At 34.2% G+C, this 16,925-nt stretch overlaps 3 protein-coding genes across 4 annotated transcripts; 1 reads left to right on the top strand and 2 right to left on the bottom strand.

The window, feature by feature from the left end:
• Window positions 1-1,930: 1,930 nt before the first annotated feature.
• Window positions 1,931-6,340, bottom strand: LOC142527807 (electron transfer flavoprotein subunit alpha, mitochondrial). The gene is made up of 8 exons (XM_075632750.1): window positions 6,140-6,340; window positions 5,439-5,621; window positions 3,982-4,193; window positions 3,721-3,884; window positions 3,353-3,514; window positions 3,092-3,144; window positions 2,574-2,714; window positions 1,931-2,286 (listed from the first exon to the last, which is right to left on the bottom strand). The coding sequence occupies exons 1-8, from the start codon at window positions 6,212-6,214 to the stop codon at window positions 2,209-2,211; spliced, it is 1,068 nt and encodes a 355-aa protein (XP_075488865.1). The 5' UTR covers window positions 6,215-6,340; the 3' UTR covers window positions 1,931-2,208.
• A 1,342-nt stretch (window positions 6,341-7,682) lies between these two features.
• LOC142526951 (early nodulin-like protein 9) lies at window positions 7,683-8,688 on the bottom strand. Its single transcript, XM_075631642.1, has 2 exons — window positions 8,391-8,688; window positions 7,683-8,292 (listed from the first exon to the last, which is right to left on the bottom strand). Exons 1-2 carry the CDS (start codon window positions 8,575-8,577, stop codon window positions 7,886-7,888), a joined length of 594 nt encoding a protein of 197 aa, XP_075487757.1. The 5' UTR covers window positions 8,578-8,688; the 3' UTR covers window positions 7,683-7,885.
• A 558-nt stretch (window positions 8,689-9,246) lies between these two features.
• On the top strand, window positions 9,247-16,538 carry LOC142526889 (rab GTPase-activating protein 22-like). Of its 2 annotated transcripts, XM_075631538.1 has the most exons (13): window positions 9,253-9,351; window positions 9,689-9,788; window positions 10,736-10,831; window positions 11,183-11,286; window positions 11,805-11,986; window positions 12,084-12,179; window positions 12,337-12,459; window positions 13,499-13,587; window positions 13,763-13,868; window positions 14,162-14,259; window positions 15,098-15,358; window positions 15,673-15,756; window positions 16,192-16,538. In XM_075631538.1, the coding sequence occupies exons 2-13, from the start codon at window positions 9,699-9,701 to the stop codon at window positions 16,204-16,206; spliced, it is 1,344 nt and encodes a 447-aa protein (XP_075487653.1). In that variant the 5' UTR covers window positions 9,253-9,351; window positions 9,689-9,698; the 3' UTR covers window positions 16,207-16,538. The 2 variants fall into 2 exon arrangements, with proteins under 2 accessions (XP_075487654.1, XP_075487653.1); XM_075631539.1 differs by having other exon boundaries at window positions 9,247-9,788; window positions 11,805-11,965.
• Window positions 16,539-16,925: the final 387 nt, after the last annotated feature.

The following is a 16,925-nucleotide window of genomic DNA, read 5'->3' as shown; positions in this document are numbered from 1 at the left end:
CTTTTTAAATAAAGTAAAAGCTTAAAACCAAAGAAGTAAAATCTAAATGAAAATAAAGTTTGTAGATTCATTTGAAATTTATCCTTAATTTATCATATATGAAAGAAAGTATTTGACCTTTAGTGCTCCAACAGTAATGTTGACATTCAAATTATATATAGTTTTGGTGGCTGACTTTTTAAAATATTGGATTTTGATGACAAATATTGTACTTTAACTTCATCTATAGGCAGATTTAAGAGACCAAACGCTTTGACATATACCATGGCACTTTGTATGTCACGCGGATTATAATAAACCAGATGTAGCAGCTATCAATTATTGAACTCCCTACGGCCTAGACCGCATATGAGCCCACCACTTTTTTCGGGATATTATTATAATATTTTTATATTGAATCTGGGATAAGTTTGTTACTACGTTGTATTCGAGATTTTATTTCAAATTTAAGATTTTAGTAACGAATAATAAATCATCAGCAGAAATGATAATATTTGTTATTCGGAAATGATCATTCAAGTTTACATCGTATTTCTAGCAAAAAAATGACAATATGTTTTTTGCTTTAATTACTATACCGAGACGCGAAATATGACCGATGAAAATCCAATGATATCTTATAATCATATACAAGAAATCTTATGAGACAGTTTTACGAGTCAATTTTATGAGACATATATTGTATCTGGGTCATCCATGAAAGATATTATTTTTATGTCAAAAATATTATTTTTTATTATAAATATGAGCATGTTGATTCGTCTCTCGATTAAAAATTCGTAAAATCATCTCATATGATACCTGCTCATAATCATATATATACGATTTAAATATGTCATTAAGACTAAAATCTTAAATCTTGATTAGGTTGGAACATAAGCTTATAAAATAAGATAAAATTAAGTAATAAAACTGAAAAACTAATAACCTTAAGCGGGGCAAAGCTTGAAAATTGAAACCTCACAAATAATTGAGCAAAATTTTGGACGAGTATAGCAACATCCACATTCATTCTTGTTCGGTTCTAGTAGATTTTTCAATCTTTTTCAACACACACACACACACACACACACACATATATATATGAAAATATCTAAATGCTTAATATGTTCTCCCTTATTTCTAGATGCGATCAACTCATCATCAATATAGACGAACATAAATTTGAAATAATCTTTAAATAGATTATCCATTTTTTTTTGAAATATCTGTGGTGAATTAGTCAATCTCATTGGTAATACTTTTCAGATATAATGTCCTTGCGGTGTGGAGAAAGCCGTGAGTTTCTTGTTTTCTTCCTGCATCCGAATCTGGTAAAACCCAGATTTACAATCGAATATATATTATATTATTTTATATAATTTATTTGTTTTTTTTTTAAATTGAGGATGAAACCAAGTGACATCTTGGTTCATGCATCCTACAAATATACCGGAAATAAATAGTACGTAGAAATAGATAGATAGATAGGTTGGTATTGGTCGCAGATTTAAACTTAACAATTTTACATGTTTAATCAATTATTGAGTTAGACAACAATTATTGAGATCTTCTCAGGCCAACTGGCGACTATAATCACAACATATTGCGACAGACGAGGTAAAAAATGCAAGCAGTGCTATAATAAAATGCACTTTTAATGCGAGGTTCAAATCCAAGAAACTCGTATATTTAATGGGACAACATTTCTAATATATATTTTACTCATAATTTGGAAGACTAGTGCTCGCCGCAGCAATATAATTGCAGGTTTACTGTGTTTTGTTAGCATATAGATTAAAGAGAATTACGTACCAGACAACCAATAGAACCTTTCACAGTGTCCTGAAGCAATGTTTAAACAAACTAATAAGTGACATTTGCATGCAAAATTTCATATGAATCAGCAATATACAAATAATTGGAACAGCTCATCCTTATATACGTGCGCTGTCTCAGAAAAATTCGATAAATTTCAGAAAACTCCAGCATCTCAGGATAGCAGGTTTGTATTTATTAAACATTAAAGTCTATACCAAGAAATTGTAGTGAACTTTTAGTTATCCGCAGTTAAAATTCAATAAATCCCATTTTTTGTAGTAGCCGACATAGACTATTATAAGTTATAACATCTGTTAAAAAAATATGATCAACAATTCAACCATAACCTTTTCCAGAAGAATGTGATGAAGTTTTCTACCGTTGCAGAACCTAGAGGGCGCCGTTCGTCTACTTTTTCTCAGGAATTTTCTCTAACAATTCTGGTATGACTTCGAAAAGATCACCGACCAGTCCATAATCAGCAACCTGGTAGAAATGCAAGCAAAAAAGCATATGATTATCATAGTTTTTCAACTGCCCACAGTAACTTGGTGATGCATCAGGTTTATGATATATCTCATATTATCCTCGCCAGAGGAATAAAATGAATCACCTCATGGACCTTTAAATTTTACTATCCATGTAAACTTCTATACTAAGTTTAAATCAAGAAGAGTAAATTATAAGCCAAGAAGAGTTGCACAATTGGCAACTAAATGTAACAGTTTCAAAATTTCAATATATATATAAGAGAGTGATGGATCAACAAGGACCTGGAAAATCGGTGCATCTGCATCTTTATTTACAGCAACAATGACCTTAGAATCTCTGATGCCTGCCAAGTGTTGAATAGCTCCAGAAACACCAAAAGCCATGTATAATTCAGGAGCGACAATTTTCCCAGTCTGACCTATCTGGTAGAATAACACGGCCTTATCAGCATAGGCATACATGCAAACTGGGCAAAATCGAGAACCATCTGAGTTGTTTAATCATCATTAGCACTTTATATGGTTTGAGATGCAAGTTTTAGCTACAAACTCACAAAACATGATGTGTGTCATTTATAACAATGTTATGCATCAAACTGCGATGTATAACATATCTCGAAAAATATATCGACAGCTAATTGTAATAGCACCTAAACACAACAATAAAAAGTATAAAAAAATTAAACTGTATTAGCAACAAATGGATTGTTATTGAAAGAGTGAAGAGCATCAAATAAGAACAAAAGTGATGTTGAGGCGATTTTTGCTGTTCAGAAACCCAGATTAGTTTTGTTCCTTACCTGTAGTTCATTTGGAACAAATCCGGCATCAACAGCAGCACGGGTGGCGCCAACTATGAAAAATAAGATGACAATTTTCTCTTAAGATGATATATAAAGTAATAACAAGACTGAGGAAAGGTTCTTATATACACAAGAATGAAATAATAAAGTACTTCAGAGTCAAAGATATAATCCACCACAAAATTAAATTTTAGTACACACTGGTAAACCGTGCAGGAGTGCAGTGCCCTATAATTCTATAAGATTTCTGTGAAAAACCTGCAGCACCAAGTTTCTCCGCAAGCTTTTCAATCATTTTGAAATTCTCGGCACTTTTTAGAGCTCGTCCTCCGGTGACCACGACACGTGCATTTCCTAGATCTGGGCGTTCAGAATCCTGATGTGAGAGATTTATGTATTTTGATTTGCCAATTGCATCATCTGAAAAAAAAGAGCAATCATTTTCTGTTCTATAGAAATTATGAGTACTTACAATTTGATAGCCAAACGTGCCTATTCACAGTCTCAATTCATTAGGCTAGACAAAAATCTCCACTTACATAATCGAGCATCAGACACGAGTTAGAGAACAAAGGAAACCTAGCCACTCTAATCCTTCAATGTGTGCAATATACGTTGGCACAAACCTTCGTCTAAGGCAGAGAGATCAACCTTCTCAAGTGATGCAGCATCAGAATCTGAACGAGTCAACGTTGGTCCCAGTGGGAAAGACGTAGATCTAATTGTCAACATGCAAGGGTTGGTGCCAGTATAACGAACAGTACTCAGAGCATTACCAGCATATATTGGCCTGCCATACAAAAAAGTGGTTAAACAGAAATCAATAAATCTTTTTGTCCCATAAGAAAACGAAATTACTGCTGGTTAAAATCAACTGTTTCAATCACCTGACAAAGAGATGAGATCCATGAATCTCCGTGACATCAGTGATTGGAGAAATGTCCAGCAGAGCAGATGCACGAGGGAGAATATTCTTCCCAAAAGAACCTGATCCAGCAATTATATGTGAGTAGCTGCCCTTTTGCTGCACTATACGTACTAGTTGAGCCCATGGTTCTGCCAGAGGATAGGTAAACTTGTCTGAATCAGCAATAAGAACCTGTATAACAAGCATCTGGCAAACTTCAGAATCCAAAAACAGAAACTGGAAAGTGTAGTATGTCATATACTGCTAAGCGATTTCTAGAGTATCAACTTTTTCCCGAGTTTTAGCTCATTGGGTTCCAATTTCAAATAGCACAAGGGATTGGATTGATGAATCCATTATATAAATCAATTGCACCTGATTGCATAACTATGAATTTTTTGGATTTCAAATTCCTTCACTACCATTTTTAACTTATATTCTAGTCATTCAAATGGATTTGGAAATCTTCCCACTTTGATATCGGTTAAATTCCACTCTGAAATCCTTTCTTCAAATCCAAATCCACCAAGTCAAACACAACCTAAAAGTACACTTGGATTCTTTAGGTCTAGTGACCAACTATTTCTCTGCCAACAAAGTATGGTGCTAAAGATCACTTGACAAGTATAAGTTGCAGTGATTCCATTTTCTAGAAAACAAAGGGACTGCATTTTCTCATACATGATTACCTATCATGTGAAAGAAAGACACTTTCACAGTTCTCAGCTGTATTTCTAAGAGAGGTTTATATACCATGGGAGCACAAACAATAAACTTCATTATTTCCCACCAAACATGTCGATAGTAGCTATTCAAAGCCATTTGATCATACCAAAAGGCTAGCTAATTAAATTAGATGATGAGACGGTTTAATATTTATTTGGCAAAAAGATGAACATTTCTGCTGTCATCTCCGGATCATCCCACCCTTTTAACCATCATTAAAAACCCTCAAAGTGTGCTCAAAGCTCAAGGCGCAGCAACGTGCAGCCTTTGCACTTCGAGACATGCCAAAGCACATCCCTTTAGTGAAGTGTGTAGTTTGGGCACAAAGCAAGCATCTTGGAGCACCTAGAAGGCCCAAGGCGCGATTTAACTGAGCATTGAATGAAATCCAATGTCATAATCGTTCTTAGTGCTTGTACTAGAAAGATTACTTATTTATTACTTTGGCATGCTAATGTACATGACATGCAAGTTTTTTTTTCCATACATCCAATTTAAAATATTACCTCTTGGCACAATTCAGTTTGATAAGGCATTTGCCTAGAGCCTATATTCCATTCACAGGTACGCCTTTAATATCTGCTTATTTATCATTTGATTTATCTATCATTCAATTGTACAAAAGATAAAATCACTTGAATTGAAAAGTTATCCGCAACAGATTTATGGAACTATAGAAAGATAATAAATAAAAAATTGGATAAAAAATACCTTAGAAATGGAAGGATGCATTGAAGCAGCATGAGCGGCTGCTTCTTGCAAGGAAGGACCAGAACCAGCAAGCAGTAAAGATACTGAGTTGTCATCACCCAAAGATTTAGCAGCCTCCACAGCACTCAGCGATGAAGCTTTTATTGAGCCTCCATCATGTTCAGCTAAAACCAGTGTGCTGAGCTATATGCAGTCAACAAAATAGGATCCACAAAACGTTATCTCAAGATAAAATTTTCAATTGTGAAAGAGAGTAATTCATTCAGAAACTACATTACCAGAAATTAAAGAGGCGGCATTTCTTAAACATGGCATTGAATAGAAGCGCAAACGAAGGAAATTTAGACCCATGTTTATTCAATTAAAACATTCCTTCAAGCTCCAAAATATTGATCATCAATTTATCAAGAAACTAAATTGTCATGGCATTACTTAGCGGTGGCTGGCATATTAAGTTCAACAAGAGCGAATTCAAATACTTGTCCCACGCCCTGTCAGCTTAAACCTAAACCAATATATTTCACCTTCCAAATCCAAAAAAAATCCAATCTTTTCCTCGGCATGCCTTCAGTATACAGAATACTTAGCTACTCAAAAGCACAAGAAATATTTTTCCAAATAGTGCTCGCTTCGTTTTCACTTTCAATTGTCGTTAATGAACCGAATTAAGCCGCTATGAACAAGACAACAAGATGACTTACAGATCGATAGCAGGGAGACACACGACTAGAAAACGAACGATTTCGAATCGCTCCGAACACGGTCTTGATTGCCATTGATTTTTTTTAACTATTTTTTATTTTACTAATATGGGATTACTGTTCAGCAGTTGTGAATGTTTTCCTCCAAGAAGACGGAGGAACGAACGACGAACCAAAGCTGCTTATAGGGACGTTAATGGGTCCGGGTTTTACCCAGACCCACAATGATCCATGTGTATGAGGTGGATTTGAGCATATTAAATGGGTCATGGGGTGGGTCTCAGGTCCAATTTTTCAGATCCGTCTGGATATGGGACGGGTCATGGGTCTTATAATACCCGTCTTATATCCGCCACATATATGTGGATATAAATATTCTAGTGTTTTACTTTTATTAATTTTCATTTTTTTAGTAGCTCACCTCAACCATAACGATCTTAGCTATTCCTATGTCAACTGTTGCATTTGAATCTGCTTTTAGCAACAGTGGAAGAATAGTTGGTCCTCATCTTAGTAGACTTAATCCAACGACTTTGGAGATATTGATGTGCTTGCGAAGATGGTTGTGTGGTGAGGTGAAAGGTAAATAAATCACAGTTTTATTTTGTTATTGTACTTTCATTTTAATTTTTTACTGTACTTTCTCTCTTTAAATTACATTTTTTTACAATTTGAAATTACAATTTTATTTTTTCAATGTACTTTCTCTATTTAATTTTTAGTTAATTTTTCAAGTAGTTTAGCAACTTGTTCCACCATTCTTGATGAAGAGGAAAATGATCCCGAAGAATGTGTCTGAAATATTGCCTACTCGCTGATTTTATATTGATCTGTTTAAATTATGTTATGACTTATTTTTGAGGATATCAAGATTTTTTTGGAGAGCTAGTAACTCTTTTTTTTATGTAATTATTTAAGTCGTGAAAATACTTTGTTTGTTATTATTAAGTGTGGTCGAAGACATGAATTAATTTTCCATAATGTTGTATTTAGAGGCTTGTCTGTTTCATAATTAAGTCATGTGAGAAGAAAGATTACTTTTTTATTTTAAAAAAATTCGGATCTCACGGGTCTCACGGATCTACCCGGCCCCGTTTCGTATTCAAGGTGGGGTGGGTCCGAAGAATATTTAACTGGGGTGGGGCGGGTAATGGGTCAAAAATTTTTTCATGGGGAGGGTCTTGGGTTTAGCCAAACCCGCCCCATACCCGCCCCATTGACATCTCTAGCTGCTTAGAACGTTTATTTATTTATTTTTGAGAATTGTAATTTAATTAATCAAAGTATATTTATTTTTTCTTTTTTCCTTTTTTTCTTTTAATTCTTATTATTAAATTTCAATTTCAATCACAAGACAAAGACATGACGGTGATATACAATATTTTAAGAAAAAAATTTAAAGTGCTAAAATAAAAAATGCACGACTAAAATCAAAATCACAACAGATAACCAATTAAAATCACAAATTATTCTTTAATGATGTAAATATTATTATATTATAATATAAAATATTTTGACAATTAGAACAATATACATAATAAGATTTGGAACAACATTCAAATCAATTTATTTTAAATTGTACAATTATAACACACAAACATGTCAATGTTCTATACAACTCTGGCTGGAGTCATCTTGTTACTGGAATCATCTGATACAAATAATAAATCTTTCCACAAAATCCACATAAAACAATCTCAAAAAAAAAAAAAAAAAACCTTTTCAACTCCAACATATGAATTCGCATTAAATAGCCAGAACAAGTGACGAACCAAGAAACGCAAATCCAATGGTTCCAACGACACCATGAACAATTGAAGAAGCACCATTATTAGGAGGAGAAGCTTCCTGCGAGGGAGCTGCAGTCGGGTTTGTGTCCTCATCGGAAGGTGGAGAAGGGGATTCTTCGCCAGAAGGTGCCGGAGACGGAGGAGAACGATTGCTTCTATCTGCCATGACAACTACTACCAACTTCTCATTTTTGTGACAATTATCATCCACTCCACTAATGAAATAATGTGGCCCTGATTGATCCAGCTTGATCACGGTGTGCCCATCGTTGTTTTTCGCAATAGGAGACGCAATGTTGCAGTTTGTATAATCATCTTTGTTAACTTGCAGAACAGAATCTTGATCAGCAGCATACACAAACACTGCAAGGAAACAATATCATTAATGTCATTGAAGATATATCATTAAAATATTTTTTATTTTCAATCCAAATATCTCTACAGGAAGATATTGTACTTACATAAGGAATCTCCGATTTGAAACCGATTTCTTTCGGCCCATTGATTGTACTCGGAAGAATTAGGATCAGCAGGAGCTGCCCAAGTACCTTTGGAGCCACCAACCTTAAATTCAAATGCGTCGTTTTTCTTAATCAGCAATAAAACATTGAAAATCCCCAAGAAAGAGATGACATTAAATCGAGCCATTGTTGAATAATGCACCCAATAGGCCAAGAACTAACCAATGGCAATATAATTTGTACTTAAAAAATGTTTGATTTTGTTGAAGGTAATTAATGAAATGAAGATGTGAGCAAGAAAGCCGGGTATATGTAGGTGTGGTTGCACAAGTGGTGGGAATGAAGCTTTTGGTGCCTTTTGTTATTCTTAACTTCCACTGACAACAAATGAGTACGTATTATACTTTGCTTCATCATTATCAAGAATTTTTCCATGTCTCGCACTTTGGGAAATGGTATCCAATAGGCAATAGATATGTTTAAAGGGTGATTTTTTAAATATTTGTTCTTGATCTAATTATTAGATTGGTCATATCGATGAATTTTAATAGTAAGTCACTTTAATTTAGCATTGCATAGATGGTAAATGACTTGAATATTTGGTACTGTTAAAGAAAAAATTCTTGAACATGAGACAACTATACTGAAAAATAATCTCAAATTTTATGAGTGATTTGAAAAAAAATAATCAACGTTTGGTCTCGTAATTGGGAGGGGTTGGATCCGATCTGAGTGATTTTGGGCTCATGTTGACTTGAAACAACAGACCAGAAGGCCCATTAATGATCCAAAGACGAGGCCCATAGAAAAGTCAACTCGACCCAGTTAAAAAGTCTACAAGTTTTGCGCGATGTCCACACGCTCCACTCCCTCCATGAAAATCAACCGCGAAACAAGGCAAGTGGGCTACATAGTTGTCGATCCCTCGTCATTTTCGCTCCATTTGAAGCTGTTAAACCAGGTAGATTGAATAAAAGTCTGGAGAGATTAAACGCATAAAACGGCATTGTCTGTGAATATGGTGTTCATGGTCTTTCCTTTCCACCAAACTACCTGAACAGATCATTTTCTTGGTCTTGCGCATGTACACTGTATAAAATAATAATTATTATTTTCTTGGTTTGGAAATGCCCCTGATCTTTGTTAAAGGGTAGGTCAGCTGATTGATCTCGGGGCTGTGGGTCTTTTCTTGCTGACATTTCTTTTTTTTTTTTCTTATCTGGGTTTTTGGATTTTCAAAGGACCTTTCAAGTTAAATTTCCCATTTTTATCTATAAATTTACTTATTTGGGGTGAAGTATTTGAAATATGTGGAGGGACCCAGGAACTCCAGCTGATTCCTATTACCAGGTTCGGCCTGAATGCACTGATGTTCCCGAAAGCAAGTTCAGGATCAAGGTGTGGTGTTTCTTTCCTTGTTGATCGTAAATGAGATTTAGTTTTCTAACTCTGCAGTTTATAGCCATTTAGTTATAACCGGAATGCTAGACTAATGGTGATTTACCGATTTGTGGCTGTTTTGCATTTGTTTGATTCATATTTGGTGAGCGTTGTGTTCCCCAATCTGACCAATTTCATGAAGAATCTTATAATATGATTGCCAAAGCTTTATGTGGCATCTGAAAAGGGGAGTTCCTTTTGAAGGTTTTATTTATTTGTGGAACTAAATGATATTCCTGAATTCTGGTCCAATATTCTCCAATCTCTGCTCACGCAAGCTAGGCACTAGGATTCACGCATTTGTTACCAACACTAATTTTGTGCATGCTGTTTTTCTTCCACAATTTATTTTTGTTTAGAGTGGTGGATTTGCCCATAAATTTCTCGAACCTAGCTGTGTTTGATGAGATTAGGTAGAGCTATGAGATTGTAAAATTTAGGTCCGAGTAATCTGAAGAAGAATGGCAATTGGAGGACAACCTATTGTCTATCTTTTGAGTAAGAAAAGTTTTTTAGATCCTTGGAGTGAAAAGAAAATGTTTTTTCTATTATACAATCAGGACGTGCATGAATATATTTAAAATTGGTGTTTTGACTGCCGTGAAATTGTTTTCTTTTAACATGGGGCGTAGAATGATGAAACTAAATCAGGAGATCTTTGACAAGTTGAATAACAACTTGTTATAGTACTATTTACTTTTCAATGCCAGAATCTTGCTTGTTGGATGAATGAAGCAATGCCATTAGATTATGCATGCCTATAACATTAAGCATGAGTATTGTGTGTCATTTTCTGGTATCATATAATGAGAGATTTTATTTTGATTTCGTAGAAAATTCAAGCACATTCCTCTTCTCCTTTAACTCCATCTATGTTTAAGCAACTTCTTTTTCTGAATTATCAGGCTGGAAAAACTTTAAGTGCACGGAAATGGAATGCTGCTTTCTCTACAGAAGGTTATCTTGATATTGGCAAAACACTCAGTCGTATTCATCGTGGGGTAAGCTTTTTTTATAGGGATTTGTCGCAGACCCCTTCGACATGAAGTAATATATTATATCTTGGCACGTGTATGTGAATGTATCTCTTTTTATCTATGTTTTGCACTCTCTGTCTACAGCTTCCTCTTCCACAAAAAAAAGTGATATTAATTCATAGTTTTTTGGTCTGTAGGGAGAATATGTGAATTTATTATTATTTTTAGTTTAATTGTTTTGCCTGAGATCATCTATCAAATGCAATATTGTCAGGTGTTCCACTAACATGATAAAGATTTTGTGAATTTTTATTGGTGATTTTTGACAAATGTTATGGTTGTGAAATATTTTTTTTATCATCGTATGTCTCAAAGGGAATTCATCCATCAATCAGAGGAGATGTTTGGGAATTTTTATTGGGTTGTTATGATCCTAAGAGCAGTTTTGACGAAAGAGATCAAATACGACAACGCCGAAGGTACTTGTTCTTATTATTTTGTTAAGGATATAACTTGTATCCCAAAAATGCTACTGTATTTGTCATCGTTTGGAACATCAGACTTCCCTTGTCGGGTACATGAAGTAAGCACTTGCAGCTGTTGCTTATGAAGCATGAGATGATGTCGTGTGATAAGGATTAACTGTTGGTCTGACAATAACAATATGAAGGCATAGATAAATATATCTGTTATTCAATTCAGTCGGTTTTCTGTTGTTTATTCTGCTCATAAAAAAAATGAACTCCTTTTGTTGACCTAATTCAATGACTATGATATTTGGATTACACTGCTAAACCAATATCTATTCGGCAGTCCTCTCATTTTTTTGAATTATTAGTAAATTGATAAATAATTTACATTAATACTAAGTGATTGATATATGTTAGAATAAAATTTAAAATTTTGTCTAACACTTGTTAGAACACACAATAACTTTCCTGAGTTAATTTAGTAATGCACTACCTAATCATGGAGTCGTTTCCATGTATCCTTTCAGAGTGAAGTATGCAATGTTGAAAGAAGAATGCCGACAAATGTTTCCATTGATTGGAAGTGGCAAGTTTGTCACTGCACCGATCATCACTGAAGATGGTGAACCTACTAAAGATCCAATCGTACTTCAACAAATTAATTCTGCATCTCTAAATGAGGAAAATGGTAATCATGGAACCACAGCTGGTATTTAATTCAGTACCAACTGGAAATCCATAAAGATATGAACAACATTATAGCTGCACTTTGATATTAAGATTCTGAAGTTTATCATGTAACACAGATGCTTCTGGTGGCTCCCACACAATGAATAAATCAAACGGGCATCAACATCTGGACAAGAAAGAAATCCAGTGGAAACTTACATTACATCAGATAGGTTGGCATTTAATTCTGTCAAAAATGCTTATTTTCATCGCTTTTGTCGGTATCCCATGACAAAGTATGATGCTTATTAACTTATTTCTGTACGGAATTATTAACAAATTTTTGTTGGTTTTATGTGTTTCTAATTTGAGAATTGATATATTTGTCAGGTCTCGATGTGGTTCGTACTGACAGGACGCTGGTATTTTTTGAAAAGCAAGAAAATTTGTCAAAACTTTGGGATATACTGGCTGTCTACTCCTGGTTTGATATCGATGTCGGGTACGGCCAAGGTTAAGTCACAAGAGTCTCTCTCTCACCTCTCTGTCTCTCTTGGGATTTTACAACCTTGGACCAAGGTCCAGGGACACTGACTCCTCTAGCAGAAAGTTAGTTGATAGATAACACAATAGCGACATTTATCTTCTTTAATTGTTCTCTACATGTGCCTTAGTCTAGTTAACTATTTATCATTGCAAAAACATTGTTTTAATCAACACACCTATCACATCGTGTGCCCAAGGGCTTACACAAGTGATACTTTAAAGGTTTTGCCTCCATATGCTATTCAAAAATGATAAATCAAAGTTACTTGAGGAATCCATTATTGTGCTTTATAAATTATGAGTATCACAAACACCAATTCTCTAGTAAGTTGCTGAAGAGAATAGTTGCTACTCTTCATAAACTTTCAACATAATTCCTAATACTCGGTTCTCTTTTTATTTTGTGAAATATAAAATCTGAAATCAATCAATATCTTAATTGTTTAAATTAAGTGTACCGTAACACATGTTTTTCTAGTTCATACAGAATCACCTGTACATGTAAATATGCTCTGTGATTTAGAGCCCGTTTGATTAGAGAAGGCATGGGTTAAAAGCATTTTTTTTAAAAAAATTATTTTCTTAAAAAATGTAGTGTTTGGTCACAAAAGCCATTTTAAAAAAGCACTTAAAAATGTGTTTTTTTAGAAGCTGGAATTTATGGTTTTTTGGCTTTTACTTCTAATTCTTTTTAAAAATTAAAACAAAATCACTTTTTAACATTTATTAAAAGTCAAAACCGCTTCTTCTTTTTTTAATAAAAGTACTTAAAAAACTGAACTTATTAAATGTTTTTTTAAGCTGCAACTTCTCTATCCAAACTCAATTTTATATTTTGGCTTGAAATAAATTCAGGAACTTAATCTTTACCCTGCATTTCCAATTATAAGTCTACCAATGGGTCATGATGATGTGGTTGATTTTTTATGTATATACCTATATTATCTCGGTATAAACTTGCATGCTGAACAACGTGGCGCGTTTTGACATTTTGCATGCTGAACAGGCATGAGTGATCTTTGCTCTCCTATGATTGTTCTCCTTGATGATGAAGCCGATGCATTCTGGTGCTTTGAACGTTTGATGCGGAAATTGGTACCATTCATTTAGTCTTTTTCTTCTTTTTTTTTAATATACGATGACATATTAATGATGCGACAAAAAAGTTCCTTCTACGAAATATTTGACAGATGGGATTTCATGCACTTATTTAACTCCTTCTCACTGCTTCATCTTCATCTGATACTTATTAAATTATAAAATTGTGAAGCGAGGGAATTTCAGATGCACCGGGAACTCTGTTGGGGTGGAGGAGCAACTTGTTAATCTTGCATCAATAACTCAAGTTGTTGATCCTAAACTTCATCAGCACTTAGGTACGGAGTTATCAGTTGTTTTCCTAATTTCTGTCTACCAATGTAACCGTTGATCATTTGTTCCATTTTCTCATATTTTTTTTCGCTTACTGCTAGTCAGCAATATTAAAAAGTTACAGAAAGGGTAACGGATAAAATAATTAATTGAAAGTCAGAGAATAGAGAAAGATACTAGCTATTTAGGTTTCAAGAGTTTCATAATTTTGTCTTCAATGTCAACGCAGTTTGGTTCTTATGCTTAATTCAATTTTGTGGCCATATGAGAAAGTAACATGTTTTTATATTGAAAACAGAAACCCTGGGTGGGGGTGATTATCTGTTTGCTTTCCGAATGCTCATGGTCTTGTTTCGTCGGGAATTCTCTTTTGGGGATTCATTATACCTTTGGGAGGTAATTGTTTGTATATACATATTTTCCATCTCCTTTTATTTGTTTAAACTATTTTTAGGCTTCTTTTACATCCGTAAAATTTTAGCATAAACTTAATGCAAAATTTCAGGAACATGATAGTATGGTTTCACATTCTTATAGACAAGTTTCTTCACTGAAATAATGGAGAATCCCATTTTATACGTTTTGGAAATTAGTTTAATGACTAGCCTAAAAAGGATGTCTTCTTAGATACAGTATATTTTTGGCATGGAAAACTGAGTTCAGCATGTGAAAGAGAAATGGGGTAATACAAGTTACCCAATGAATGGACTGCTGGTTTTTGGCCTGAGAATCTAGTCGCTTGCCAGCTGACCTTGTTTGGTTTTGAGAAGTTTTTGAATGCTTGCAAGACTGTTGAAGCTAGCCATGCAACTTCTCAAAACCTGTTGTCTTATAGCAACAGGAAAAGACGAGCCTATTTTCTCTGAAAATTGTGCCTTATCGTATGTCAAATGTTGGTTTTATCAAATTCATTTCTAATTCACCAAACATCCAATCTTTTCTTAGAATCCATGTTAAATGGCCTTAGTCATAGTTGTCAAGTGTTTGAAGTATGGACCGAAGCTTGTTAAATTCTTGATTGAGTAGGTTGTCCCCTTTATATCTATCAGCATATCGTATGCTAAATATCTGTAAGTTCAAAATAATTGTTTCCAACTGCCGAGGTAGTTTTTATTTATCATCATTTGATGTAATCTTTTAGTGTCTTTTGAAAATTATACTCCTATTGCTTGTCAGGCTTTTTTCGAAGTAAAAATATTTTGTTGTTTTTCTTGCTTTTGTTTTCTTTTAACAGATGATGTGGGCCCTAGAATATGATCCTGACTTATTCTCCATGTACGAGGAGCATGAATCAACTCATGAAAAGTCGGAGGGATCTAAAGGGAAAGTCAAATCAACAAGACAGTGCGGAAAATTTGAAAGAGAGAACCTGAGAAATGGAGGCAAAAATGCTGCTGCACCTCTGCCTATTTCAGTTTTTTTAGTTGCCAGTGTACTAAAAGATAAGAGTTCAAAGTTGTTAGCAGAAGCCAGAGGCTTAGATGATGTTGTTAAGGTTAGCTTCATGAGTTCATGATATCTGGGTTTTCATTTTCGCAGCTTAACAAAACTGTGTATTTACATTCTGAAATAGTATAACTCGAGGTGATTATGCTTGTCATAGGCTTGAAAAAAAAAGCTCTATCTGAGAAGTCGAGAAAGGTGAATAAATGGGATCCATTTAAAAAAATTTGTAGCGATTGTCATAAAAATTGTCTCACAACCTAGTTGAACCATTATTATGGAAACCGTTGATAGTACTGGGGAATGTATGTCTCATGCATTGAAGGTGTATAATACTCAAGTGGTGTGGTGTAATTTACATTTCAGATATTGAATGATATGACTGGAAATCTTGATGCCAGAAAAGCATGCACGGGTGCCATGAAGCTTCACAAGAAATATCTAAAAAAGGTATCGATCAACCTTAGCTTCAGCATTATTTCGCCTTGTTCTTATTAACAACCTGTTATTGCACTGAAATTACTTTCCAATTGCACTGGAGTGTGTCTATGTTATGTATTTTTCTTCCTAGATACGCCAAGATTTAATTGCAGAAGGCTTCTCTGTGTGTGTGTGTGTGTTAGAACGTGTTAGCATGCTACCTGTACACATAAACGCTGAAAAACTAGTGTGTGATCTGTGGAAAACGAAAGGCAAGGACGAACATTGTGGAAAATGATGCAACCAAACGCAAACGTATTTGGAAGTAAAAACATGTGAATTGCTGTATAATGAGGCAACATGAGTTGTTTTGTTTCATAACCAATGAAACATGCAACGAACGCCCCTTGTTATAAATTAATCTCTTCCCTCTGACCCGTTGTTTTTGTTAAAATGTCCTTGCAGGCCAAAAATGCATGACACAGGAGCAGGTGTAACTAATATCTTGGCTGTGCCTTGGAACATCAACCTCAATCTGGTCTGAAATTTGAGCAGCCCCAATTATATTTATGCTAGTCTGATCTCTGACATCATACCTTTACTATACAAAAGAGGGATCATGTCTTGAATTCCACAATTTGCTTGTGTAGTTTTTTCTGAACTATATATACCGCTGACAAACAGTCATAGGATGTTAACATTTCTGTTATGTAAGTTTTAAATCTTTCTCAAAACTTGAACTTCAATAATTGGAACCGTTTGTACGAAACATAAATGTTATCAATAAAAGAACATCAATTGTTTTTCTTTTAGTTGTCATGCCATGCCATGCTTCTTCTTTTTGTTTTTTAATTAATACCATTACTTCCTACAACAAGCTTATTAACTCTACCGAGATGAGATGAGTCAACTCTACCGATATTCACAATAAAAATAAATACTTTTAGCATAAAAAGTAATAATTTTTCATGGATGATCCAAATAAGATATTCGTCTCACAAAATACGACCCGTGAGACCGTCTCACACGAGTTTTTGCCAAAGTTAAAATAAAAAATCGAACCAAATTAAATTCAATTATTTTGATATGTATACAAATTAATCAAAATCTGGAAAAATATATTAAAAAACTGAGTATAAAAAGTTGAAGCTTATTAAGAAAATTGATTTATCCAATCCAAATTAAATAAAAACGAAACT

The sequence above is a fragment of the Primulina tabacum genome, chromosome 15 (assembly GCF_025594145.1).
Source record: "Primulina tabacum isolate GXHZ01 chromosome 15, ASM2559414v2, whole genome shotgun sequence".
Classification (NCBI taxonomy): Eukaryota; Viridiplantae; Streptophyta; class Magnoliopsida; order Lamiales; family Gesneriaceae; genus Primulina; species Primulina tabacum.
This window is presented reverse-complemented; position numbering and strand designations above follow the sequence as displayed.